Consider the following 26,834-nt stretch of genomic DNA (forward strand, 5'->3'; position numbering starts at 1 on the left):
GAACTGAGATCATTTTGTCATTTTGGGGATTGTATCCCAGTATTGCTTTTCCTACTCTTATTGACTATGAAGGCTACTCCATTTCTTCTGAGGGATTCTTGCCCGCAGTAGTATACCTGATGGTCATCTGAATTAAATTCACCCATTCCTGTCCATTTTAGTTTGCTGATTTCTAAGATGTCGATGTTCAGTCTTGTCATCTCTTGTTTGACCACATCCAGCTTTCCTTGATTCATGGATCTTACATTCCAGGTTCCTATGGAGAAAAAAATCTTTATAGCATCAGACTTTTCTTTCACCACATCCACAGCTGAGCATCCTTTCGGCTTTGACCCAGTCGCTTCATTCTGACACTGCTAGTACTAGCCCTCTGCTCTTCCCCAGTAGCATATTGGACACCTTCCAACCTGAGGGGCTCATCTTCCAGCATCATATCTTTTTTCCCTTTGGTACTGTCCATGGGGTTTTCATGGCAAAGATACTGGAGTGTGTTGCCATTTCCTTCTCCAGCGGATCACGTTTTGTCAGAACTCTCTGCTATGACCTGTCCGTCTTGGGTGGCCCCACACAGCATAGCTCATAGCTTCATTGAATTATGCAAGCCCCTTCGCCACGACAATGCAGTAATCCATGAAGGGGTCAATCGACATAGAATTTTTTTTTTTACATCATTCCATTTGTACATGTCCTGCTGAAGAGTAAATCCAATCTTCATAACCACTGCTTGGCAAAAAAACAACACCATATTTAACTTCAGAAATGTACTTCTTGTACCATTTTGATCAGAATTCTATCAAATGCCTTTCCAAATGCATGTAATAAATTCATTGCAAGATAGTTTTGCGTTCACTTATGCCACTTTTCCATTTATGGAACAGTAACAGCATTTTTCAACTATCTGGCACAGATGTAGTCTGCACACATTTAATAAACAAATTGCACAGCCATTTGTTGACTATACCATAACCATGTTTTAATATTTCTCCAATTCTATCATCTAAACTTGCAGCCCTGCCTTTGTCTTCATTTTACCACAATATTTTTATTACATTTTTCTTGACATTAATATGTCACTGTAATTCCATACAAATCTTTAAAATACTTCATCATTCCCTTATTCTACTTTTTTTCCAAATGATTTTATCACTACCTGGCTTTGATTGCCTAATTTCAAGTCAGTTTTTTATTTCCATAAAAACACTTTTTATATTTTATTTACTATATTTTTGTGACTGTATTTTGATGTACATGCTACAAAAACTTATTTTTAGTAATTGTTTTCTTTTATGCATTTTCTCATCCACATATTTTAATCTCATTACACATCTTTTTTCATACTTCTCATTAGTGTAATCTCCAAACACTTCTAACACAATTCTTTTCTCTCCCAAGCTGCTTCCACATCTTTTCCCCCATGTCTATTTTTCACTCATTTGATTGAAACATCAATTTCTAATATTTTAGACTAATATTTTATCTTCCTATGCTCTGATTTCATTTACTTTTCCTGCTTCTTTGTCAATTTTTTTCCTAAGATACTTGCTTGACATTATCAAAAAATAGTCTATGTCTCATTTAAAGTCTCTCATACTACCATATGCTTCACTTATCGCAGTGTTTCAGTATAGACAATCAAATCAATCATGGTCTTAGATATATATTAATTCTTTTATCAGGTGTACTATGAATTCAGTTAGGCTTAAATCATATGTTTGAAACAAGCAGACATTTTTCCAAGTATGTATTCACCGGTCACTATTCTCATCCACTTTGGCTTCTCTAGTGGCCAAAAAACATTTTGCATTATGTTTCTAAGTCATTGCCTTATCCTTTCATGCCATCTAACAGAATATTTTTCCTATGGATCATGTTCATTCAAAATGTTGCACAAATTTTCCCAAAACACATGACTGGGTGATTCTTTTATTATCATTACTGGAGCAGAACAGGCAATTATCACCCACCTCTGGATTCTTATTTTCATATTCTCCCATAACAACCTACAAGACTCTAGTTCAAACTTTCTGACATACTTTCCAATCTTCTCATTCACTATTAAATCTACAACTCCATATATTAATCGAGGCCACTCCTCAAGATAAGACTACTTTCATTCCTATTTCATTGTTCCCCTTACTTTTAGACTGATAGACATCATATAACACTATTTTTTATTTGTTAATTCATAGTCTGTAGATTTATTTCTCTTATATTCCAAGTCCCCATACCATGATTATCATATTGGTTCATAGATATTGACCTCTACTGCTAAAATCTTGTATCCATATGCAAATAATTGACTAAATTATTACCCAAACTGTAAAAACTGATTTTAACTATTCTTGGTATTACTCCTCTTATAGACCTGTTTGAAAATCATTTAAGTGTAGCTATCAGGGCTTTCCCTTAATTGATGATAGATGATAGGCTTTTAGTTAGTTTAGAAGCATTTTTTTTCCTATTGGCATGATGGAAGAAATTTGCTAAGAAGCTATTCACAAATCCTTTTGATATTCTATCTTGTTCGAAATGCCCAGTAATATTTACAGTAGTCTGTACAAGGAGGCAGAAAAACAATTATGTATAACCAATTGATGTTCTGGCTGCTTTATATAAAATGACAGGAATTGAATTAAACAAAATGTGTAAATATATAAAAGATAAATGAATCTAAGATACCAATAGGTACCAAATGGGTAGAATCCGTAGACAATAGAAATGTTTAAGAGACAGCAATGATAATAACAGGTGATAATAGCAATAAAGATAAATGGGAATATTAACAAAGAAATTGTATAAGGGTGATGAGTAGGGCTTATTTGTAAAGAGGAAATAAGCAAGTTCATATAGAATAGATTGGTTAAGAAAATAATGGAAAAAGATGGATAGTACACATTTACATCAAGAGAAAATTGATGTAAAAATGCTGAATTGATGAACAGAGAGGTAAAGAAGAAACAGAAGCAAAATAAGATTGTATGCCGTGAATATAAAACTGCAAAAAAGTTGTAGATGGATAAAAATGGCAGAGCATAATCTAAATAGAGAATGCATATGGTTAGGTAGGAACCAAAAGACCAAAAAATAAGATAGTACATGAAATGTGACAGAAGAACAACTGTTGATTGCATAAGAGAACTCTTAGAAAAAGAGATTGAAAGAGACCAAAGGAAGGTAAAGATGTCTAAGACCAAGAAAGACTACAGTAAAAAATTGAGATAAATGTAAACAGGATGGGCAAATGAGTGGATAGAAAAAAGGAAGCAATAGCCTGTCCAGAACATTATTCGCCAAAATAAATATGGAAGGGTGAGGTAGCAGCGCAAGATGGGACAAAATGAAGCAAAGGGATGAAGAGACGAAAAGGGAAGAGGCAGAGGAGAAACCGGTAAATGAATGCAACTGGATAACTAGACACAGACTACTAGGGTTCAGGTGCCAATGGAAATGAAGATTAATGGGTGAGGTAAGAAAATGGAGGGATGAGCTTATGTGTCAGCTTGACTGAAGACAAGGATGAAGAAAAGCACTTTTGTTCCTTCCTTAGAACCTCATGAGAGGTGGAGCTCTCTGGCCAGGAGTGTCCCAACAGCCTCAAAACTTGGCTTCAGTCTTTTCTTCAACCACCACCACCACTTCCTCCAACGATGCATATGGCAGACCAGCTCCTCCTCACCACTTTCTCCCTCCTCCTCCTCCTCCCCTTTCATCGCTCCTCCCCCTTTCTCCCGGCGGCCATTGGCCCAATCCCCGCCGCCCCCTCACGCCGCCGCTCAGCTGAGGAGACAATGGGCGAGCAAAGAAGGGGAGGGGGAGGAGGAAGAGGATGGCGCTAGGCAAGGCGAGAGCCCGGCTGTGTGGCGCTTTCTCTGCGCTCGATTAGTGATCCTTAGAGGGAGAGCCAGCCAGGCGCCGAAGCGAGGCGCTGGGAGGGACACCGAGTGGTGGTGGCGGCGGCGGCGGGTACAAGGAGTCCTTGCCACTGCAGCTGCTACCTCCTCCTCCTCCCCCCCTCCCCCTCCCCGCTCTCCCGCGCCTCGCGAGCAAAGTGTGCGAGAGTGCGAGTGTGAGTGAGTGAGCGAGCCCCGTTGCGCAGCTTGGTTTGCGCACAAGCACCACCAGCAGCGGAGGAGGAGGGCGGCAGAGGCACCACCACCAGCACCACCAGCGCCCGGGCATTTGAGGAGAGGAGCGCTGTGGAGCGAGGCAGATACACGCATATCTGAGGGGGGGGGGAGGAAAAAAAAAAGCGAAGCAGCAGCAGCACCAGAGGCCACACCAGACACCCAAGTGAGACAAAAGTAGCTCCAAACCAGCACCCAACTCCACCTTGGGAGGCAGGCGGCAGGCGGGCGCCTCAGCATGGCTTCCGAGGAACTCTACGAGGTAACAGCCCCAATGCTTCCCCCTCTCTCCTCGTCCCCGCCTTCCTTATTCCCGCCGGGGCCCCCACCCGCTTTTTTTCGGGGTGTGTGAGGGCTAAAATCCGGCGCCCCCTCTCTCCCCAGTTTCTTTTGGCTTCTGGCTTTTCTTGGCGGGGCCCTCTCTCTCTGTGTGTGTCTGTGTGTGAGAGAGTGTGAGTGTGTGTTTCCAAACTGCGAGCCTGCCTCTCTTCCCTCCCCCAGTTTCGCTAAGAGGACGGAAATATGACTGAAAGCAGGAGACGGTAAAGTGTAACCATTGGCTTGCGCTTTCTCTCACTCCCTTTTTTTTTTTAAAAAAACCCCCTCTTTCTCCCTCCCCCCCCTTTCAACTCCACGGCCACCCCTTTACCCCTCTCCGGTCTCGCCACGAGGAAGGGAAGGGAAGGGTGGGTGCCGGACATTAGGTAGCGGCGCTGACAGCCGCGACTTGCCCAGACCCTCTTGCGCACAAAAGTGTTTTGATAGTGTGCAAAAATGTGCTGCAGAAGTCGTGCCCGCTTTTTTTTTTTGAGGGTGGTGGGGGGGGGGAAGGCGAAAGGAAGGGTTATCTTCTCTTTGGAAAAGTAGATTGACACCTTTGCCTGGGAAGCCAGCTGGGTTGATGGCAAAACACGAAACATCCCAAACTTAATACTACTCTACATTCTTTAGCAGAATGAACAAGTTTGGGGAGGTTTTACGTTGAGTGGAGGGTTGGCTGGTTCAAATGCATGCTATTTTATTTGAGGGATGCCCAGGTGATTACGTGTGGTAGCTTCGTTGGCTTTGCTTGAGGATGGAGGAAGGCGACTTTTCTTAACTTTGAATTTCCAGTCTTTTGATGTATTGTACAGGCACCGAATGGGATTCCTTTTGGATGCAGTTTCCTGGTTTTTTAAAAAAATACTTTATGGAGTATTTTATATAGGTGAACGTTGAATTAAATTTTTGAAATCATTCTAATTCATTTGGTAGTTAAAACTCATGGAAGACCCAGTGCTAGTTTTCTTCTACCATTGACAAATACTTAGACAGGTTTGATAGATTTGTGTGTTTAATTGACTGGCAACCTTGTGAGTTTGGAACCTTAAAATTACTAAAATATATTAAATAATGGTACAAAATATAGGGTACAAGTCTTTAACATACATACTAGGGATTGTGTTCCACTGACTTTATAACTTTAGTAAAACAAAATTGTGTTGTACTTCGAATGTTGTATTCTAAGTGATGCTGTAGGAAGAATTTAGGAACTGAAAATATTTCCAGTTCAGCAAATCAGTGGACAATAATCCATATCTATGAGTGAGTAGAGTTTAGTTTTTAAACAAAGTTTTTGAACTAATAATCTGATTGAAGATTATGTGTCACTAAGTGTTCACTCTTAAGGGACCACATAGTTAGATTTCCTCTAGGATTATCTATCCCCAGTCTGGTCCTTTTTAAGTTTTCCAGTAGTGTACCTGTCACTGCTCTAGTGGAGTCCATCCATCTTATGATTGGTCATCTCTTTAACCTTTTCCAATACTAAAAACTTGTCAAGAGAGCTAAATCTTTGCATAATGTGTTCCAAATATCATTTGAACTTGGACATTTGTGTTTTGGATGAGCATTCTGAATTGATTTGTTTTATCAGCCAGTAATCTGCAACCTCAGTTTAAGAGATTATAAAAGTAAATTATGACTAAAGATGCCAAAGATTTGGGGGATCTTTAGAGGGCAGTACAAGCATTATTTGAGGGAATTGTCAGTAATATAAGCAACAGGTTCAAATCTGTTGGGATTTTTGAACCTGTATTTCATGTGCTTATGTTTTCTGCATTGTTTTTTCTCTAGGAAGGTCATTGGACAATTTAATCCTGTTCCTTATTTCCGATGTTGGGAATTCTTGAATCTTGTCCAGAAATGGAATTTAAAAGTTGCTTACGGCTATAGTAACCCATACTGTTGATTGCACAAAATGGTCCCCTCCAAGATGCATTGTGTTTACTTTATCACTCAGTCATGTTAATTGGGCTATAGAAAACTAACCCTATAAATTAAAGAACTTGGAAAAATGCTTGAGAAAGCAAATTAAGATATTTAAAACTATGGCAGGTGCTTTATATAAGTACACTATTTGGACCTTAACTGTAATGAAAGGATTAAGGCTATTATTGAAGCTGAGTTAGGTGTAGAAACTTTACAAATATTCTTGGACTTTTTAGAAACGTTATACAGTCTGCTTTACTGTTGAAAATTTTAGTAAGAAAATTAAAATCAGTTTCTTGATAATCATATGTTTCAGATAGAAGAGACCTGAAACTTGTTATATTTATAAAAGATAATTGGGCTTTTTTCCAGTTGAGATGTATTGTTCAGATAAGTTATGATACTGGGATTCTCTAATTTTTTCAGATAGTGGTTTGGAATTACTGCATTAGGAAGCAACAATATAATCTCAAATGATTAAAACAAGATAGACCTATTTTTATAAAAATGAAATATAAACTTTATAGAAATATATGTGACAATGCAATTAGGGAATGGTGTTGATAAGATCTTCAAAGCATTTTAATTGGAAAAACATGGATTTATAAATTATTTGATGAATTTGTGTCTCTGTGTACAGAAGATTGTAGAAAAGAGACAGACTGCAGTTTATGCAAAACAACTTTACCAACCTTTGCTTTCTTACAAAAAGAAATTACTAGGAGAAATTGTGGATTAAATTTATTTGTACTGGATTTAATCATCCTTTGGTTTATAAAAGAGTTGAAAGGATGGTATGAACATCAAGTGGAAAAAATACTTGTGCAAAAGTTAAATACTTGTCCCAATTTGTTTCAAAAAAAGTTTTTAGGAATTAAATAGAAATTTATTCAAGATGTTGCATAAACCATGAGCAGCATTAATCTATCTTCCTTCTACCCACCCACCCATCCACTCACCCATCCATTTATGGCATGGGCATTATCCTATTTTGAAGCTTGATGAAATGTCCTCCATTTATCCTCAAAACTTTAGAAAGTAATTAGTAAATTACTTGTGTTACTGAGTGACCCAAGTCAGGAGCATATACATACTACCTTTAAGAATGAGTTCTCTTTAAGAAATTTACAATCAGTAAGAATTTTTGTCAATGCTGATGGTATTCCAATGATGGTCCAATTGTTTTGGAATTGCACCCAAGGTGCAATCACTACTAATAAAGAAGAATTTGTAGCTCAGGGTTGAAATGAGGGGTCCTTGGTGCTCTCTGAGCTTGCTTGTTTTCTTGCAAATGTTTCATTACCCTAACTAGGTAACATCATCAATGCTAGGAAGGTGTTTGCTGTCAGGTTATATTCTTGTGTCTTGCCTGTCTGCCTGGGTGGGTGGGGGCTGTCTTAGAGATTCTTTAGTTGGGCTGTTTACTAATGGCTCTTTAGCAGTTTTTTCATTGGGCTATTGCTTACTTGATTGTTGTTGGTCTGAAGGTGACCTTGGAGTTAATCTATGCTGATCTTAGTGGTGATTAGTGGTGGGGAGGTGCTGCAGTCTTTTTCTCTTTTGGGCTGGTTGATTGTCTCTTTTGCATAATCTGTAGATGTTGTTAATGTCTATGTGTGTATTAATGGCTGATTTGTCAGAGTGCCAGGCTTCTAGAAGTTCCCTGGCATTTTTGGATTTGGCCCGGTCTAGGATTGTCACATTTTCCCAATTGAAAACATGGTTAAATTGTGAAATTAAAGAATTTTCATCATGCCTTCTGACTGCCAGTTGGTGTTCATAGATGCATTCTGCACCTATCACTATACCTTTCTTTTGCCATAGTCATTCTACTTCTCCTTGCAGGTTTTTATATTTTCTCCAGGTTTTTTTTTCCAATTCTACTGCCATGTCCATGATCCAGATTTTTTTTTCTTATTGACAATTATTAGGTTTGGGGGTATTACAAGGTAGGTGTTTGTCAGTTTGAATTCTTATGGCAAGAATGAAACTTTGGCAGCTACTTGCCTCTTCGTTTCAACTTGCCATTAGAGTAAATGGGGGGAGGTGTTGCTTTAGAATGGGTTAGAATGGAGAAACGAAACCTCTGCAGTTCTGCTGAAGACCATGAGAACCTGAAACCATTCCAAGGACACTGCAGCAGGTGTGGAGAGGGAGCAGACTGTTCTCATAATTGTTTACATGGGCTATGTGAGAGGGTGGGGGTTTGGCCAGAGAAATTATTGTTTAATTCTATGAACTGGTGTCTGGGAACCTCAGAGTTAGTTTTGTTTCAACATTACCATGTCATGTATTCAATAAACAGTAAGATTTTTGGAAACTGAATGAACCTTATTTAGTTTTTTGAGCTGGATGTTGACATCTAAAGTCCCAGAACACTCTTAACTTCTTCATTTTCTATTGTTGTTGTTCATTTGCTAAGTTGTGTCCAACACTTCATTTTCTATTATTTTGCCTATTTTGTAGTGCCCCCATTTCTTCCATGGAAGGAAACAGCATTTCTTACAGATATTCCAATGCGTCATTGTTTGCTTATTTATCATGCTGTTGTTTGTAGTCAGTCTGTATGATTTTCTTGTAGCAGCTCACTTGATGGTCCACTGTTTCTTCAGCTTCTTTGCATTTGCTGTCTGTTGCTGTCTTCTGAATTTGTCTGCTTTTGTTCTTAAGGCTTGGTCTCATGTAGCCAGAATTAGCCCCTCGATTGCCTTCTTCAATTTTTCTCCCCTTGGCCTTTGCCAGGTCTTGTTTTTATTTGCTGGTATTTTTTAAAAAATGTACTGGCATGTAATACTTTGTGTTACCATGTCTTTTTTCTGTTCTTCATTTGGTCTTTCTGTTTAGCCAGTTTGGTGTCTCCAATGTTCAATAATCCTTTATGGTACACTAGTTTCAGTGAATCTTCTCCACTCTCCTTCAGATATTCTTCCAATGTCCCTTTTTCTTCTTCGGCTATCTGGTGTACTTGCAACATTTGGTGACCACCTATTTTCCTTGGTAAGTAAAGTCTGTCAGCATCATTGCATAGATAAGGGCATGATTTATTGTTACTATTTTTCTGGTCCTCCTATCCAAGGCTTTTAGTTCTGCTTGAAGCCAGTCCACTATTCCAGTTGTTTATCTAATGACTGGAATTGCAGGTATTAATCACACTGATGGTATTTTCTCCACTGGGTTTAGACTTTAATATATTTTTCACTCTAATGATATATTTACTTCTAACCTTGGCTTGAGTATGCTTGATGTTGTCAGCTTGAAGGATGCCTAGGTATTTGTAGTGATCATCTTCATCCAAACTCTTAATATTATTCCCATAGGGCATCTTGATTCCTTCAGTTTTCCCTAGTTTTCCCTTTTTGATGGTGAGTGCAGTACTTTTCCCCGGTCCAAATTCTTTTTCAGTATTTTGGTTATATATATATGGATAATTAGAATAACAGAGTTGGAAGGGACGTTGTAGGTCATCTAGTCCAAGCCCCCACCCAAACAGGGGACCCTACACCTTCTGACAGATAAGGCCCAGTGTTCAAGTCTGTCAAGATCCATCTGCATCTTGAACCTATCATCTAGGGCAGGGGTGTCAAACTGCTGGCCCGCTGGCCAGATGTGTCATCTGTAAGCCGTGCCCACCCCATTTCCGGCAATGGCAAAACTCTCCTGATACGTTCCGCAACATCACGTGACGTCGCAAATTTGAAATGTCTGATCTAGGGTGTTGACTATTCCTGCCAGTTTAGTATCATCTGCAAATTTGTTAAGTTCCCCTTCTATTCCCTCATCTAATTTGTTTATGAATATATTGAAGAATACTGGGCCTAAGACAGAACCTTGTGGTACCCACTGCTTACTTCTCTCCATGTAGACATAGTACCATTAAGGACTACTTGTTGAGTACTGTTTGTCAGCCAGTTACAAATCCATCCGATGGTGATGCTATCCCACTTTTTTCTAGCTTTCCAAGAAGTGGATTGTGGTGTATTTTGGTCTAATGTTAATTAGCAATTCTATTTCAGGTGGTCTTTTTCATATAGCTTCAGATAATCCATATAAAGGAGGTGGGACAGACTGACTTTTGTTTTTGATGTTTATAGACATGGCATGACTTGTTTAGTATTGTTAACAGAGGAATTAGTCCAATAGCAAACAATAGTGCTGATAGTGAGTTTACTTGAAGAATTCTCTTTATATTATCCCCTCTCAGTCTATCACCATTGACCAACCATATCTTCCATTGTGCTATTGATCTTTGCACAAAGTTTCTAATGTTTCAACTAATTCTTGTTATTTCTAGGGATTTGATTATACAATCATTTGGCAGGGAGTTGAATGTCTTCTGGTAATCAATCCAAGCTACATTAGTGTTGATCTTCCTTCTCTTGCAGTTTTTTTATTCTTCTGCTGTTTGAGCAGTTACCTTTCTGTTCAGGTAGAAGGAATTTGTTTTCAGCTAGATGTTGTTGACCGCATCAGCTACCACACCAGTTAGCAATTTGAAAGTTGTTGGTTAGCAGGTAATTAGTCTGTAGTTTCCTGGTGCAGCCCCTTTTCTTGGAACTTTCATTGTCAGATAAGCTTGGCCACACGTTAATCAATCCTCAACTTTACCACCTTGCAGTATGTTGTTAAACTGCTTGACTTGGTGGAGACCAGTCAGATGTTTCAATGAAAAACCATGCAGTTCATCTTCACCTGCTGCTGAACAAATCTTGATCTTCCATGCCCTTTTTCTACCACTTCTACTGTTATTACAATTTCTTTTATTTTATCTTTTTTATTCTTTTCCAATTCCTTTATCCAAACTGCATTCATGTTATATTTCTTTGGGTTGTCCCATAGCTGTACCCAGAACTTCACCTCTTCTTCCTTGTTATTTGTTAATTGCTTCACTGCAGTCTTTCCATTGTTGGATTGGTAGAAAACACTCTGATTTCACTGAAATTGGAAATTCTGCCTATAGTGTATCATTCAAGCTTTATATTTGCTGATCTCCTTGGCTATAGCTGTTATTTATTTTATTTCCAGTGCTTCCTTGATCTTGTTTGTAGGTGATTTTTCTTGATCAGGTATTCTTTAGTCTTTTTGCTCATCAGCTTACTTTCTTTCATCTATACCAGACATGTCAACCTTGCGACATCACGTGATGTCGCACAACGTGTCGGGATGGTTTTGCCATTGCCGGCAATCGGGTAGTCGTGGCTTCTGCATGATGCATCCGGCCCGTGGGCCAGAAGTTTGACACCCCTGATTTGCCTGCATCTGATTTTAGATGATTGATGTTATTTTCCAGTCTGATCTTTCATTTTGGTGGTACACTGATTTGCCTCCCACCCACCCAACCCTGTTTATTGATTTTGCATCCCAAGTGCAGCTGTGCTATACTTAAGTTGGTTTATTTCTTGTAGTGAACTGGTGCTTATATTTGATATTACAGTATTGGCATCTTTCAGTACTTGTGCTAGCTTTTTCTTTGGAACAAACTGCAATATAGGCAACAGTATCCTCTTGTTTTTGTGCTGCTCTACATGCTCAGTTATTCTTTGTTTCAATTCTTTTTTAGTTAGAGGCTCTTGTTCTTTCTGAGGAAAAGGCGGAAGAGTGGATTTTCTGTTTAGAAATGGAAACAATATCTGGGCTGGCTGATTCCCCCTGGTTTGCCTCTATAGTCTGAGTTCTACAGTTCAGAACTCTGCAGTTCTGTCAAGGTTTTGATTTCTTTGCCCTGGGTAGGGCAAATTCTGCTTTTGTGAATACTTTTTTATTATTATTATAAATCAACCTTGATTTGTCTATCCCTATTATGTCATTTCTGTTACTGGCTGGTGTTCTTTGCAGCACTGGTGCATTCTTTTTGATATCCTCTTGCTGGACTTGATTTGAACAATAAATCATTATTTCTTTGTTTTCAATATTCATATGTTTGCAGCAGATAAACAACTTTTTAGTCATGCAGTTTCTGGCCCTGATTGCTCAACCAACATTCCTGAATTGTGTAGCCCATTGTCACCAGAGGTCCAAGAACTCCACTACCCAATACAGTTCTTGTTAATCTGGGTGATGACCAATTTGGTATGGGTTTCAATAAATTACATCTCACTATATTGTTTATGGGAGGGACACTTTTCATCTGGCTCCTCTGATGAGCTAGTCCAGTATGTTTCAACCTCTGCCATAGATCTCCTCTTCCTCAGAAAGCATTGTTAGATTTACATACTTACATTGGCTTGAGGTTCTATCTCTATGCTGATAACTCCTAGTGTTCTGCTTCCATCTAAGTCAAGGATATAATATTTTAATGTTGCTTAATCATTTTGAATGAATAAGTGAAACTAAACTATGGATAAATCCAGGTAAGACAGCAACTCTACTTGAGAATTGAGGTAAAAGCCTGTTTTTGATTGGTTTGCAGTTCTCCACAAAGGACAGGGTCACAGCTTGAATGTGCTTCTTGAACCCTATTATTAGATTTATAGATGGCAACTATGGTGAGGAGCATATCTGCACAACTAGACAGATCAAATATCAGTTACCTTCCACTTTCACTTTAAGGCTGTGTTTCTCAACTTTGGCATCTTGAAGATGTATGGACAATTGCTGCCTGGGGAGTTTTGAGAGTTGCAGTTCACATATCTTCAAGTTGCCAAGGTTGAGAAATGTTAGTTTAAGGTGTTAATGATGATATTTAAGTCCTAAACAGCTTAAGAGTGGCTTTCAAGGATTGCCCTTTCTTCCCATTACTTAAATCAGTTAGATTGAACGCTCCTTCTGAAGATGTGCTGCAATTTCCTCCTTGAAATATGTCTTAAGTGAAAGAAGTCAGTAATAATATGAGAAATTGCATACATCAACATATACCTTTGATAATGGCAGTGGCCATGTGTCTGCTTCTCTATATGTTTGCAATTTCTAGACAACATAAGCATATATATATATATATATATATATATATATATATATATATATATATATATATATATATATATATATATATATATATATGTATGTAAGTAAGTGGAAATGGAAAATAGGCATAGAGGATGAGAGGAAAGAAAAGATGGAGCACAAGAGTTAAAATTTGGGTTGAGACATCTTGTGCTAAAAAGCCAAGTATTGTTTCTATAATTATGTTATATAAATGTTTATGATAAATGGAGAGATTGTTGATGGAAAGATTAGAGTAATAATTCATTTTAAGTCATGTTTCTGAATGAAAAATAGATGAAATATTGTACATTTAACTTAAAATGCTCAAATATTTTAGCTTACATCAGATAATATTAGATAACATTGGAGCAGTTTTAAAAATACTTTCAGGGGAATGTGAGTACTAGCTTTTAAATGTGATTTTAAATCAAAATACTATTATAAAGAATTCCTTGATTTTAGTGAAATAACTTAGGTTAAATATTCCTTGGGCAGAACATGTTCACTTTAATGAGTTAATTTGCTGCTTATGTGCATTTTGTTGTAATTACCTTATAGTTATTTCTCCATTAACTTTTGAAGCAAAATATTGTGCTATTAATATAATTATAGGAATGAAAACCATACATTATGAATGATCAATAACTCTATATTCACATAGATCTTAGAACCAAAACACATTCAAATTATTCATATGAGATAGAACAGTTATATAAAACATATGTGTTACAAAATTTATTTTCATTTTTACTGACACATTTTTCATTTTACTGACTCATAGGAATAGCAAATATGATTTTGACACAATCTGAATCTGAGACAAATTAATCACTTCTAAAATTTAACTGGAATATTGAGCCATATCTTTGAAGATACAGTGGTACTTCAGTACTCATTCTAATTGGTTCCGGAGGCACAATAAATACCAAAAAACAATGAGTACCAGACAGATTTTTCCCATAAGGAATAATATAGTGAGTCCCAAGGCAGCCGAAACCGACAAGTTCTAGCTTGTGTGTTGAGTACCAAACAAACAATCAGTACTGGGACAAAATGTTTATATCAGAATGCTTTGAGTACAAATTCAATGAGTTTCAAAGCAATTGAATATCAAGGTACCACTGTATTCACAGCCTGTCATGATTTGTCCATCTTTCAAAAATTATAAACATTTAAATAGTCATTGTCTACCCTCACTGTAATCCTTCAGAACTATTTATTATGAGCTAATATACAGTAATAAATAAATAATGAACAATATTAGGAAGCGTATGTGGAGACCATCTGATAACACGTGACTATGCCAGTTTTATAATCATAAATTATCTCAAGCTTGATTTTGTAATTTCTGCATTCTTATACACTAAAGGAAAGAAAATCACAATGATTTCTTTGACACTAGCATAATTATTCACTCTTCATAATGAGCATATATCTGGATTTATAGGTAAGAAACAGTGACTTAAAAAACAATGGACCATCTAGTCAGCGTTTTTAAAGTTAATTCCTTAGCTGGGGATACTTCAATTTTTTAAAAAAATTATTTGTTAGTCTCATAGATGTGGTTGAATTTGTTATTCTTTGTCCTACATTTTGAGGTGACATGATGTGACCTTTTATATTCATATATTTGAACATTATAAATGTTGTAGTCCAGTCTGAATTATGTAATTGATTAATTGTAATATGATACATTGGGGAAAATCTGGTGTTACAAGCAAAATGATTCAAACCAAGTTGTGCTGCATGAATGGTGATGTCTGTATTGGGAGGATACAAAATACTTTTTAAAGGCAAACTAAAAATGAAGTTGTAAAACCATGGGGTACTATTAAACCTATTATGACGAAATTTTGGAAGGTGCATGTGTGTATGTATCAAAAATTTCAGCATATACACACATATTCACTCACACAGAGAGAGGCACACATACATACATGCATTTACCTATCATAAAGAAATAAGTTTTTCACTTTGAGAGCGGGCAACTAAATTTCATTTTTGATGTATGCCATTGTGCCCACAGTAAAAAAAATGACAACAAAGGTTATCTTATCTAAGTAGTTAATTACTCTAAGATTTTTTTAAATTTTGTCTTTTTCTTTAAAAAAAATAACACTACAAGTTTGGTTTATAATTTGTTATATATAAAATGATTAATTGGAAGTTGACAGAATCTCTTAGACGCTTTAGTACATTTTATGTGTGTTTTTAGTTATTAATATTCCAATTGGAATAGAATTAGCATCAAGAACTGTACAAGCAAAGATGTTTTTTAGAAACAAAATGAAGAACTATGATGTTTGGAATAACACATAGTCCTCAACCATGACAGGTGAGAAATAATATTTAGATGATTAGATTATAGAAGTTTAACAGGAATACAAACTTTTTTCCAGAGGCTTTGGAAAAGTTATTATTTTACTTGTCCGTTGTTCATTTGTGGCTTTGTGGGAAATATTGCTAAGCATATTATCTCAGTGTAGAGGTAGTTGAATTATCAGTTTTGAGTGACTCAGCAGTGACTCAGCGCTTTGAGATCTTGACTATAAATACTGAAGTAGGTAGATCATTTTTTGTGCCAACAGAGTAATTTGATATTTATGTTTTATTGAAAAGCATGCTAATTGGACATTATGTTTGTAACTTTTTTAAAAGTGAAGTTCTGTTCCTGTACTTAAATGTTCCTGCACTTTCTGAATGAGTTCTCATTAGTCTGTTGTGTTCTCAATAAATAGTCTTCCTAATATTTAATTTAAACAAAATGTTAATGTTCTCAGAGTTTAAAGTCAGATGTGGGCTTTGGTGATATTATACTGAAATGGATACAAATCAGTGTGTGTTAAGAACAGATGTCTCTCTGCACATTATTAAATTGTTGGTAACTGGTTGTGGTGAGAATGCTTATAACAGTGGATATTCTGAGCATGTGCCTGAAAATAATAGCTTGTTCATTGGTTCCATATATAACTCACATTAGCAAAAGTAGAACTTCTATTGTGTGATGGTATGGTTGATTAAAGGGCTGAATGGTTTGCAATGCTGAATAGATGTGTTTTTAATTTGCCATTGTATATGCAGTTTCAGTATTTTCAGCCTGTTGTCTATTCAGTGTGTGTATTAAATCAAAGAAATTGGATAGATCAGGGAGGACAGACTTTTTCAGTTGTGGATGACCTTACTAGATCTCAAGATGGAGAATGATGTCAAGGTTTCATCCAGAGGAGAAAATGTTATGTAATTAAAATTACAGTTAGTCTTACATAGATTGGATAAATAATGAAATCTTTGCATACACTAAACAGTGCAGTCTTGACGCTAAGAAACACTGAAAGATGTAGTCTTGAACTAGCTGAAAATAACACTTCTTGTAAAATATATATTTTAGTGTAAAACTTGCTAATCTAGAGTTAGTTTTGAGTTTAAAAGAAGACATTTATAAAAAATGAACAAGTAAAGTAAAGGAAGAGACATTAAAAAAAATAAAGCTAAAAGGATTAAATGTGTCTTCAAATGATATTTAGCTAGAATCTACTCCTGCAGGACAGGAGTGTGAGAGGATATCACCAGGGTTGACAATATGAAGGATGCTATTAGAGGTAAGGGGTTTTCTTTTCAGAATGGAAATGTTTCCAATTTCTAACTCATTATTTTTTGGTTCTAAGAGGTAGAGTGGATCACTTTACCCAACTCCCAGAAAATGACATTTTTTCTCTTTAAAAATTCCAACTAAGTTCCACAAAGAAATAATAGTTCCAATTCTAATTTCTCTATTTTGTCACTATCAGTTTTGGCGCATATATATTTTCCCCTCCCCATTTGTGTTTATACATACTGCCTTTTAAATATTTAAAATCTTTTTTCCTCATAATTATTTCCCCTTGAAAATTTTTTATAAATATGATTTTAATTTCAATTTCCTATTAAGCAAATAAAATCAAAGATTTTCATGTACCACTGAGATTAGTCAAGACACTTTATGCATATTAAGAGCAAGAAAATGGCTATTATAATTTTATGGTGAAAGAAACCAACTAAATGAGGGTGAGTAGTCATTTTATATGCTAAATATACACTGTGTATTCTATCAAGAACTCTGTTAAATTTGAAGAGAAATGGGCAATGAAAATGCATTGGGGACCCCAGAAACCAACACCCTTCCCATACAGGAACACATAATCCCTTTTTCATACATGTTGTATTCCCAAGAGTATATTTTGCTTTATGTACAGCAAGACAACTATTATGATCACTTGGTTCTACATTTAGGTTGACTTGAGAACTTCATGTCTAAAAGCTCATTATCCTTAAGAGTTTACCATATGCTACATTGTTAAGTTTGTTCATTTCCCTTTTTGTTGTTGTGTATTCTTGTAATGTTTTATTAGGATTATTTTTTATAAATTAGGCAAGAGTTGTATGATAGATTTCTAATTCCTATGATGTTTGTGCTTCCACATTCTGTAGAAATTAGGCTGGAAGGACTGCATATTCTGATGGATATTAAGTTCTAAAAATAAAATATTAATCCTTAAAAGTGTAATTCTAAGATTAAGAATTCAACTTCTTAAACATTTTGACTCAATAATATTTTAGTTATGCAGTCAACAGTATATAGAAATGAATAAAGTTGGTGTGGAGCATCATTAATCTTTATAAAGCAGATAAATTTAGCATACACCTACAAAAGAATCCATATTTATTAAAATACTTTTAAGATTGCATCAACAGAATATATTCTTAAAATCACTGGAAACAGTCATTCCACTTCTTTGGTCAAAACAGATTTTAAATTCAATATTCAGTTCAGGGAACTATATTTTAAGGAATCAGAGAAATTGGAACAGGTTCAGAGAAAAGTAGTGAGGATGATCAAGCAATTAGAAACTAACTCCTAAGAAGAAAGAAGCCTTGAGAAAAAATGAGGAGGTATATTATAGCAGTCTCAAGCACTTGAAAGATTGTCAAATGGAAGATGGTCAAGATCTGTTGTCTATTATTTCTGAGTGCTAGATATTGAATAATGGTTTTAAGTCACAAAAAGGTTGATTCCAGTCAAACGTTGGGAAAAACCTCTAACAGTAAGAACATTTTGTTAGTGGATCTATCTGCTCTCCCAGCTGAACCAGACAAGGAAACATGAATAGATGAACTAATTTTACTATATTGTAAACCTACATTAACAGAATTTTGCAAGTCTGAAGGCAGAAGCTCCCACCCCCACATACATTATATCCATTATGCAAAATCTTTCTTAAGTTTCTTTCTCTGATTTTTAAGCCACTGGGGGCTCCTGTCTTTTTTGTCTGATTGTCCCATAGGTGCTTTTTAAAAGGCAACTGGACTTCCTTTGTTTTTTCCTTGAAAATGTTTGCTTTTTCAGTTCTGACTGAATGGTTGGGAATGGAAGGTTTTATATTCTTTGCAGTCATATGGTCATTAGCACTCTGAAGGCCTGTAGTTGGCGCTCTCAGAGTCATTGAGACCACTTGGGCATTTATCTGTATTCTCAGGGTCACCTGAATCAGTGCAAATGGGTGGAACCTTTTTGGAACTGCTGTGAAAGGACTGTGTTGTAGATAGGAGAGGGCTGTTCTGTTGTAACATAGATGGCTCTTTTATCCCTCTTTCAAACCAGTGGTCCTCTGTCCATTCCCCACCATTCAGTCAGAATGGAAGAAGTTTCTTGGATGAGAAGTGAAATGTTTTCAAGGAAAAAATCAAGAATGTTGAGTTGCCTTTTGAAAAGCACTTTTGGGATAATCATGACCTGGATGATTGAGAATCTCCATAGACATTCTCATCTGATTGTTTCCTAGGCAGCATCTCTTCTCCTCTTTCTCTAAAATCATCCACCCATTCCATTACAAGATCTACAGATCTCTGTGGAGAAAGAACAAAACTGGGAGGCAAACAACATGCACCATTACATCATGGAACAAAGAAAGCAACTTACCTCATCTATTGTGATGCAATAACTAAGTTCTCCTTTGCACAATGACATGATACATATATTTTGGTATTGTAACTTGCTATAGGCACTATTGAGTAGGAACAGTTTCAAAAGTAGTATACTATTCTTCACTGATTGTTTTTAAGTGGAACACTTGTGGTGCTTTTGCTTGGAATCCTGCAGGAGACTGAACTAAATGGCTACTTTCTACTCCTGTAATTTAATCTGATTGCTTTAGTTTCACACAATTTGACTTCCATTTCCCACATTTCTTGTAATAGTGAAAATGGATACCTGTTGTGTACACTAACCAGTAGTCATGTCTGATTATAGCTTTGTATTCTGTGCCTCAAATTCCTCTTTCCTAATCCAGTCTGATTTGGAGAATTTGAAATTTAATACTTAAATAGGACAGCAGTTTGGGAAAGGCTGATCTGTCCAAGGTGACTGAAACTGATCCTGTTCTATCCACAATTACAAAGAAGGTGAATGAAGTTGTAACAGCTCAGGTCACAATTTGATACTTCTTTTGGAATCCCCAACTAGAAATCCCTATATAGGTAATGATCTTTAGATTTGCTAGATCCAATTTTAGAGCTAAAGTCATATTAAAGAAGCTTTTCTGTTTCACAGGTGTTGTATTATTATGATTCAGGCTAAACCTACTAAAAACTTCTCTAATTATACAAGAAATTGTCTTGTAAATTATATGAAAGGTGCAGTACTAAGCACAATTTCACAGAAGCAAGTCCCATTATGTTGAAAGTTAATTTAGAGTAAGTCTGTCTTGGTAGTGAGAACTATAGTCAAAACAAATGTAAAAAATCTCTGGCTAGGACAAAAATAATGTATTCCAGACAGTTCATCTGGATGTCTAGAAATGTGATGCTACCTGATAGAAATATGAAATGCTTATTCAGTCATGGAGGTTTGAGAACCTAGATATTTTGGGAAGATAGAAAGTGGGACATTTTTTTCTCTCCTTGATATTAGCAGCACAAAATACTGAAGTCAAAGTATATACCAATTGAACTATGATCAAAAACTGTTATTGTAGCATATTTCACAACTTCGTAAAAAGTAAGCTGAAGATTTAATTAAAAATTATGTTCTAACAATAAAAGAATCAGTATTGAATTTCCTATAATGCCATGGCAAACCAGCAATATAAAAGTCTAATTTGTTTTTTAAACTCCCTCCTTTATTGCATTATTAAGCAAATTATATGCCTTTATAAATCTAATGAATAGAATCTAATTAAGGAAAAAATATGCATAATCTATATAAAGGAAGGCAAATATTTTATAGGGGTGTGGTGGCTGAGCAGTTAAGCTAAGCTTGTTGACTGGAAGGTTGGTAGTTCAAGACCATGTGACAGAATGAGCTTCCATTACTTGCCCCTGCTCCTGAAAACCTAGTGGTTCAAAGCATGTAAATGCAAAGTAGATAAATAAGTACCACTTCAGTGGGAAGGTAACATTGTTCCATGAGCCTTTGCCACATGACCACGGAAGCATCTTTGGACAGCAGTGGCTATTTGGCTGTGAATTGGAGAGGAGCACTGCCCCCTAGATAGGGGAAGGGGAAACCTTTACCTTTTTTAAAGACTATTTTATGCGTACATGTCCTTTTTTTCTGTGAATGAAGAATAATATCCAATATTTTAGTTTGAAGTGGGTAAAGTCAAATTGGTCCAATCATTTTGAACGTGGTAGAACATGACCCAAGAAGAAAGTTGGAGATAAGATTACCTTAGTGCACCCTTTAATTAGGAGGATAGGGCATTTATTTTTCATGCCAACTGTGATCCACTACACATTAAATTGTTAACTTGATTAAAACTATTTCAAAAACTGATAAAAATCAACAGTTATGAAATAAACAGTAATTTACTTTGAACAACTGATTTAATAAAGAGTGTTTAAGAATGCTGAAATATCTGACTTAAAATGTCTTTACAAGCTGCAAGATTCAGTAGATTTTATTTAATTTATAGATTAAGTACTTATTTATTTATTTATTTATTTATTTATTATATTTTTATACTCAGGACTCAGAGCGGTGTACAGGGCAATATATATATATATATATATATATATATATATATATATATATATATATATATATATATATATATATATATATATATATATATATATATATATATATATATATATATATATATATATATATATATATATATATATATATATATATATATATATATATATATAAAACTTGGAACATAGCAATAGCACTTAGACTTATATACCACTTCATAGTGCTTTACAGCACTCTCCAGGCAGTTTACAGTTAGCATATTGCTCTCAACAATCTGGGTCCTCTTTTTTACTGATCTCAGAAGGATGGAAGGTTGAGTTAACTTTGAGCCGGTTAGGATCAAACTCCGGGCAGTGGGCAATCAGCCTGTAATACTGCATTCCAGCCACTGCGCCACCATGGCCTCTCCTAAAAATGTATTATGATTATGTAAAAATGAGTTTTATGTAAGTGCTCTGCATATTTTTAATACGGTAATAGCTATTACTGGATCTTTCCTCAAATTGCATTATTGTATCTGTACCTGAGCAAGGATCAAGTTTGAAGTTGCTGTATACTTATTTCTCTGAAATTTCAAGTTGCCATTTTGGGACAGTTACTTAACTGCCTCTTCCTTTTCATAGACATCTGAGTGGCAAAGGGGTTTAAAAAGAGCCAAGATGCAGCAGTGCCATCTTTTTTTAGACCTGACTGAAAGTGTGAAAGTAACCATTGAAGTACATGAAGCTGAGAAAGAGATTTATTTTCTTGCCCTTTTTTGGTCTTCATTCCTTTCTTCTTTCCTTCCTTAACCAATTTATAACCCACTGTTCATTCAGTAGTTGAAGATAGCTTACATGGAAATCTCACATCGTTTTTCTCCCCATAGTAACAAATTGATGAAATAACTTGGGCTGGGAGAGATGGTTTACTCAAAGTTGCTCAGTTTCATGACTCAAGATGGACTTAAACTTAGAAAATATTTCAGTATTTGAAACATTTTAAAAATGATGTATGTTTGCAAGAGACACATATTCGCGTATCTGATCTGGTTGTGATGATGCAACGTATTATCATGTATGGTGGACTTGTAAAAAAGTTAAAGCCTTTTGGATTAAAATTTGGTGGAACATGCAGAAGATTTTTAAGAAAAAGATAAGATTTTTACCACAATTGTTTTTGTTGGGTATTATCACTGATTGTACTGCTATAGAAACCAAATTGATGCTGAATTTAATAACAGCTGCAAAACTTTTGGTAGCGCAATACTGGAAGAAGGAGGACCTGCCTACTATTGAAGAATGGACTTTGAAAGTTTCGAACTTGGCAGACATGGCTAAAATCTTGGCATATGTGAAAGATCACTCGCAACAGAGATATATAGTGGAATGGAAAAGATGGATTGATTTTATTCAGAACAAATATGGGACTACAAAGTATTATTTAGCATTTGAATAGTTATTAGTTATTGTAATTAGAGGCTATTTTTTTTTCTTCTATGGTTAAGGAGAGTTTAAGTGCGATAGGGTTTAAAGAGTAATTATAGTAATTAGAATATTTTAGAGTAAGATTGTATGATGTAATACCCTGTATTCGGCTTTGGGAAGTCGGGGGTGTGTGTTGGGATGGGAGGGATGGGGTAGATGGGGTATATGTTTCAAAAATGTATTTTAAAACTTTTCAATAAAAAAAAAGATGGACTTAAACTTTAAACATGAAATAGTGATTCTCCATAGACTTTATTTCTTGGATTTATAAGAGATTAATTTATTTTATTTTTATTTTATTTTATTATATTTGTATACCGCCCTTCTCCCGAAGGACTCAGGGCGGTGAACAGGGCAATACATGTTAAAAAACAAGAATACAAAAGTTAAAAAAGATTAAACAAGATGCCCAAAAACTATAACAATAAGTTAAGTTAAAATACATAAAAAACAATAAAACCCAAACCCATCACCCATCAGGCCAGGCCGGCTTGTTCGAACAGGTAAGTCTTTAGATCGCGCCGGAAGGAGCGAAGGTCGGGCGCCATCCGGAGCTCAACCGGAAGATGGTTCCATAAATCCGGTGCGCCCACAGAGAACGCCCTCCCCCTGGGGGCCACCAGTCGACATTCTTTGACCGGTGGCACCCTGAGGAGGCCCTCTCTGTGAGAGCACACTGGGCGGAGGGAAGTTGATGCCGGCCGCAGGTGCTCCCTGAGGTATTCCGGACCCATGCCATGAAGGGCTTTGTAGGTCATTGCCAGCTTTAATTAAGGAGGTGTAGATGGCATTCATAGCATTCTCTTTACCTATTATTTCTCACAAATACTCTGCACAGTAGATGGCTAAGATAAGAGTGACTGGCCAGGTGTCACCCAGTAAACTTCTGTGGCTGGGGGTGGACTAGAACTTTGGAATCTTTGCTCCTAGTCCTCCACTTAACCAGTCTGCAAAAAACTTTTTTCACTAGATGTGTACATATCTCCTATCCAAATAATTGCATTTTATTTATTTATTGACAGTTTGTCATGCTGTTCAGATAACAGTATTGATGTAGGAGATGAGTAGACTGAGCCCAAGGGTGGGGTCAAATGCATCATCAGTTTGGAATCACTATGCTCTCACAAGAGAACAAAGTCCAGGGCCCCCCCCCACTGAATTCCGCTGAACCAATTTGGTTTGACCTTCAGTAGACAAGACTCTTGTGTATAGGTAGCATGTAGTAAACTTGTCAAGCTTTGAACTCAACTCCTGTTCTGATTACTTGCACCTGACAATTGATTGAGAACATTTCAGTGCTAAAGCAAGCTTGTTTATTTGCAAATTTTAGCATAATCCTATACTTTCACTATAGGTAGTCCTTCAATTACAACTGTAATTGAACCTAGACCTTTTATCATTTATAGTGGACATGTGATAAAGCAAAGATATATTGGAGTAGGATTGATATCCTAATACATAAGATTCTCAAAGTGAATATAAGGATAAAACCAGAAACTTTTGGGGAAAATGGAAAAAGATTTGGGAAAAAATGGAACTTTGATATTATATATCTTGATGCCAGCAAGATTACTTTATGCACAAAAATCGGAGGACATTTTGATTCCTACAATAGACTAATGGCTGTAAAAGTTGATGAGAGATGGCTAAATTGACTGCTGTGGTTAAAGAAAAAAACACAGCTACTTTTGTTTCTACTTGGATACTGCTTCTGGTCTTTGTGCTTGAGGGAAAAAGAAACTTTGATTTTGGGTTTTACTGATTAGATAGATTTGTTGTTATGGAAATGGCTAGTTTATACTATGATGTAAAAGTACAAAGTTGAGGTTTGATATTATTATGTTATTCTACTGCACCAAAAGGAGTTGGAAATCAACGCCTTTTCTTTCTTTTTCCCTTCTTTACACTTTTCCCTTCCCTTTTCCCTCCCCCTTTTTCCTATAATTTGCTATTGTACTTTTGTATTTTATATTACGAACTAATAAAAAGGGAGCTTGGAAAAAAAAGTCATGTCCTTCACTAAGTGAGTCACCACATGATTGTGCTCAATTTTACAACATTGTTGTAGCAGAACTTAAGTAACTCACATGATGATTATTAAGGGAACACAGCAATTATTTACTGAATAGATGGTCTGCCATGGGTGTTTTTTTGCCAGAAACTAGACAAATGCTGGGTTCTGGTTTCTAGCAAAAATCACAATAAATTGCAGTCATCTGACTATGGGGATGCTACAGTCTAATTGCTGAACATCCAAAATGCAATTATGTGACTATTGGGAGGGGCGTTGGAAATTCCAGTCCAGATTGTAAGTCGACCTGGAGATGTCCAAACTTCAAATGTTTGCTAAGTGACTGGTCATAAAACAAAGACTATCAGTATATATAGCATGCATGTGAATATATACATAAAGATTGAGAGATAAGAGAAAGTTAGCAAGAGGGAGTGCAAAAACTACTAGGGGATTAGTTTGTTAAATATCCCTGGAAATATGTTTTGGAATCATTCTGACTGAAAGGATACAAAACATAAAAATGACCAAAGTTTACAATTTTAGTGCAACTTTATGCTGTACAGAGGATGTTTGAGCCAATTTTTAATTGAAAACTGTATAAATGCAATAAGGTAAATTTATTGTATGTTTGTTGATTTACAAAAAACCTATGATAAAGAAAATGAACTTGAATTATGGGGAAAAAAATTGTGAATATGGAGCTGAAGATTGGTTGCTGAATGTGAATATAATTTGAATATGATATTTGAATATAAGAGGTACATGTAATGAATGATTCAGTATTGAGTGGTAATTAGATCAAGGATGTGTGATATCCCGATTGTTTAATGTATTTATAGATAAATGGATAAGGAATTTTGGTGGCAATATTAGAGTTGTTTGGGGATATGAATGTATATGTATTTATGTGTGCAGTGTACCTTAGTTTATGTAATGGAATGCGAGTTATGGATCTCAAATTTAGTTTTAACAGAACATCAAAAGTTTGCGTGGTTATGTATGAGAAAAACTAGAATGAGTAGACACAAAAAAGAATATTCTTCTGCCTAGCATGTGATCTATAAATTTTGAGTTTGGATTGTCAGGATAAACATAAAGTTATGTAGTGTGTATGGATTACTTAAGACAGTGCCTAGTATATGTGAGACAAAGTGGATGGTGTTGTATAAACCAAATTAAGATGTATTTCCATTTTTTTCTCTTATAACTTCAGTTTTTTCAGCTTGCTATTTCTTCCATCTTGTCTGCAGTTTGCAATACTCTTAATTACCCTGAAAAGAAATAATTTAATGAATATATACATATGTTTTTCTAATATTGATTTATGCTGTTTAAAATTCAGATACGTGGAAATGTGCCATAAATGCTAGTCATTTGGAGACATATCTCAGAGGACAGAGATGAGTTGTTCGGCCCCTGAACTCAGGATTCTCAAGTAAAGAAGCATTAGAGTGTCTTTCCTTGAAAACTGAATTCTGATGTACGGGGGGGGGGGACAATTCATGAAGTCCCATGAGGATTCCCAGGCAGAAAGCTTGTAAATAGAGTATTCATCTACAGATAAATTATCCATAAGAACATTGCTTCCAAATAGCAGTACTTTTTACTCACAAAAACTCTCAAGTTTTCAGGGCCATAATGGCTTCTAATTGAGCCAAGAGAAAACCTGCAGGCAGGAATATATATTGTAAGTCCATGGTGGTGAATCTATGGCACACGTGCCACACCCGGCACGCAGAGCTGTCTCTGTTGGCACACGCGCCATGGCCACAGACAGAGGGATGCAGGGCCGGGCTGCTCTCCTCCCCCCCTCCCCGCATGCGGAGTCCAGGAACAGCTGTGAGAACTGGGCGGGGTGAGGGAAACCTATAAAAGGAGCAGGTTTTGGCAGGAGAGTGAGTGAGCGGCCTTTGGAAGCAACCAGTGGTGGGTTTCAAATCATTGAACAACCAGTTCTCTGCCTCAAGTTCCCTCCACTTTGGGCTGGGCTGCTTGGGGGGGGGTTGGCTGGGGTAGGGGCAGGAGCTCCCAGTTGCAGAATTGCT

General features: G+C 36.3%; 1 protein-coding gene across 2 annotated transcripts in view; it reads left to right on the plus strand.

Annotated features, from left to right (window-relative positions):
* The first annotated feature begins 3,860 nt into the window (after positions 1 to 3,860).
* The window catches only part of CDYL (chromodomain Y like), a 125,346-nt gene continuing 102,372 nt past the window's right edge, over positions 3,861 to 26,834 (plus strand). For both annotated transcript variants that reach the window (XM_081324192.1, XM_081324193.1), the window contains exon 1: positions 3,861 to 4,386. In XM_081324192.1, coding sequence (XP_081180318.1) covers positions 4,363 to 4,386 — 24 coding nt within the window. In that variant the 5' untranslated portion in view covers positions 3,861 to 4,362. The remainder of the gene's footprint in view (positions 4,387 to 26,834) is intronic.

This window comes from Vipera berus, assembly GCF_964194415.1.
Source record: "Vipera berus genome assembly, chromosome: 3".
NCBI classification, from domain to species: Eukaryota; Metazoa; Chordata; class Lepidosauria; order Squamata; family Viperidae; genus Vipera; species Vipera berus.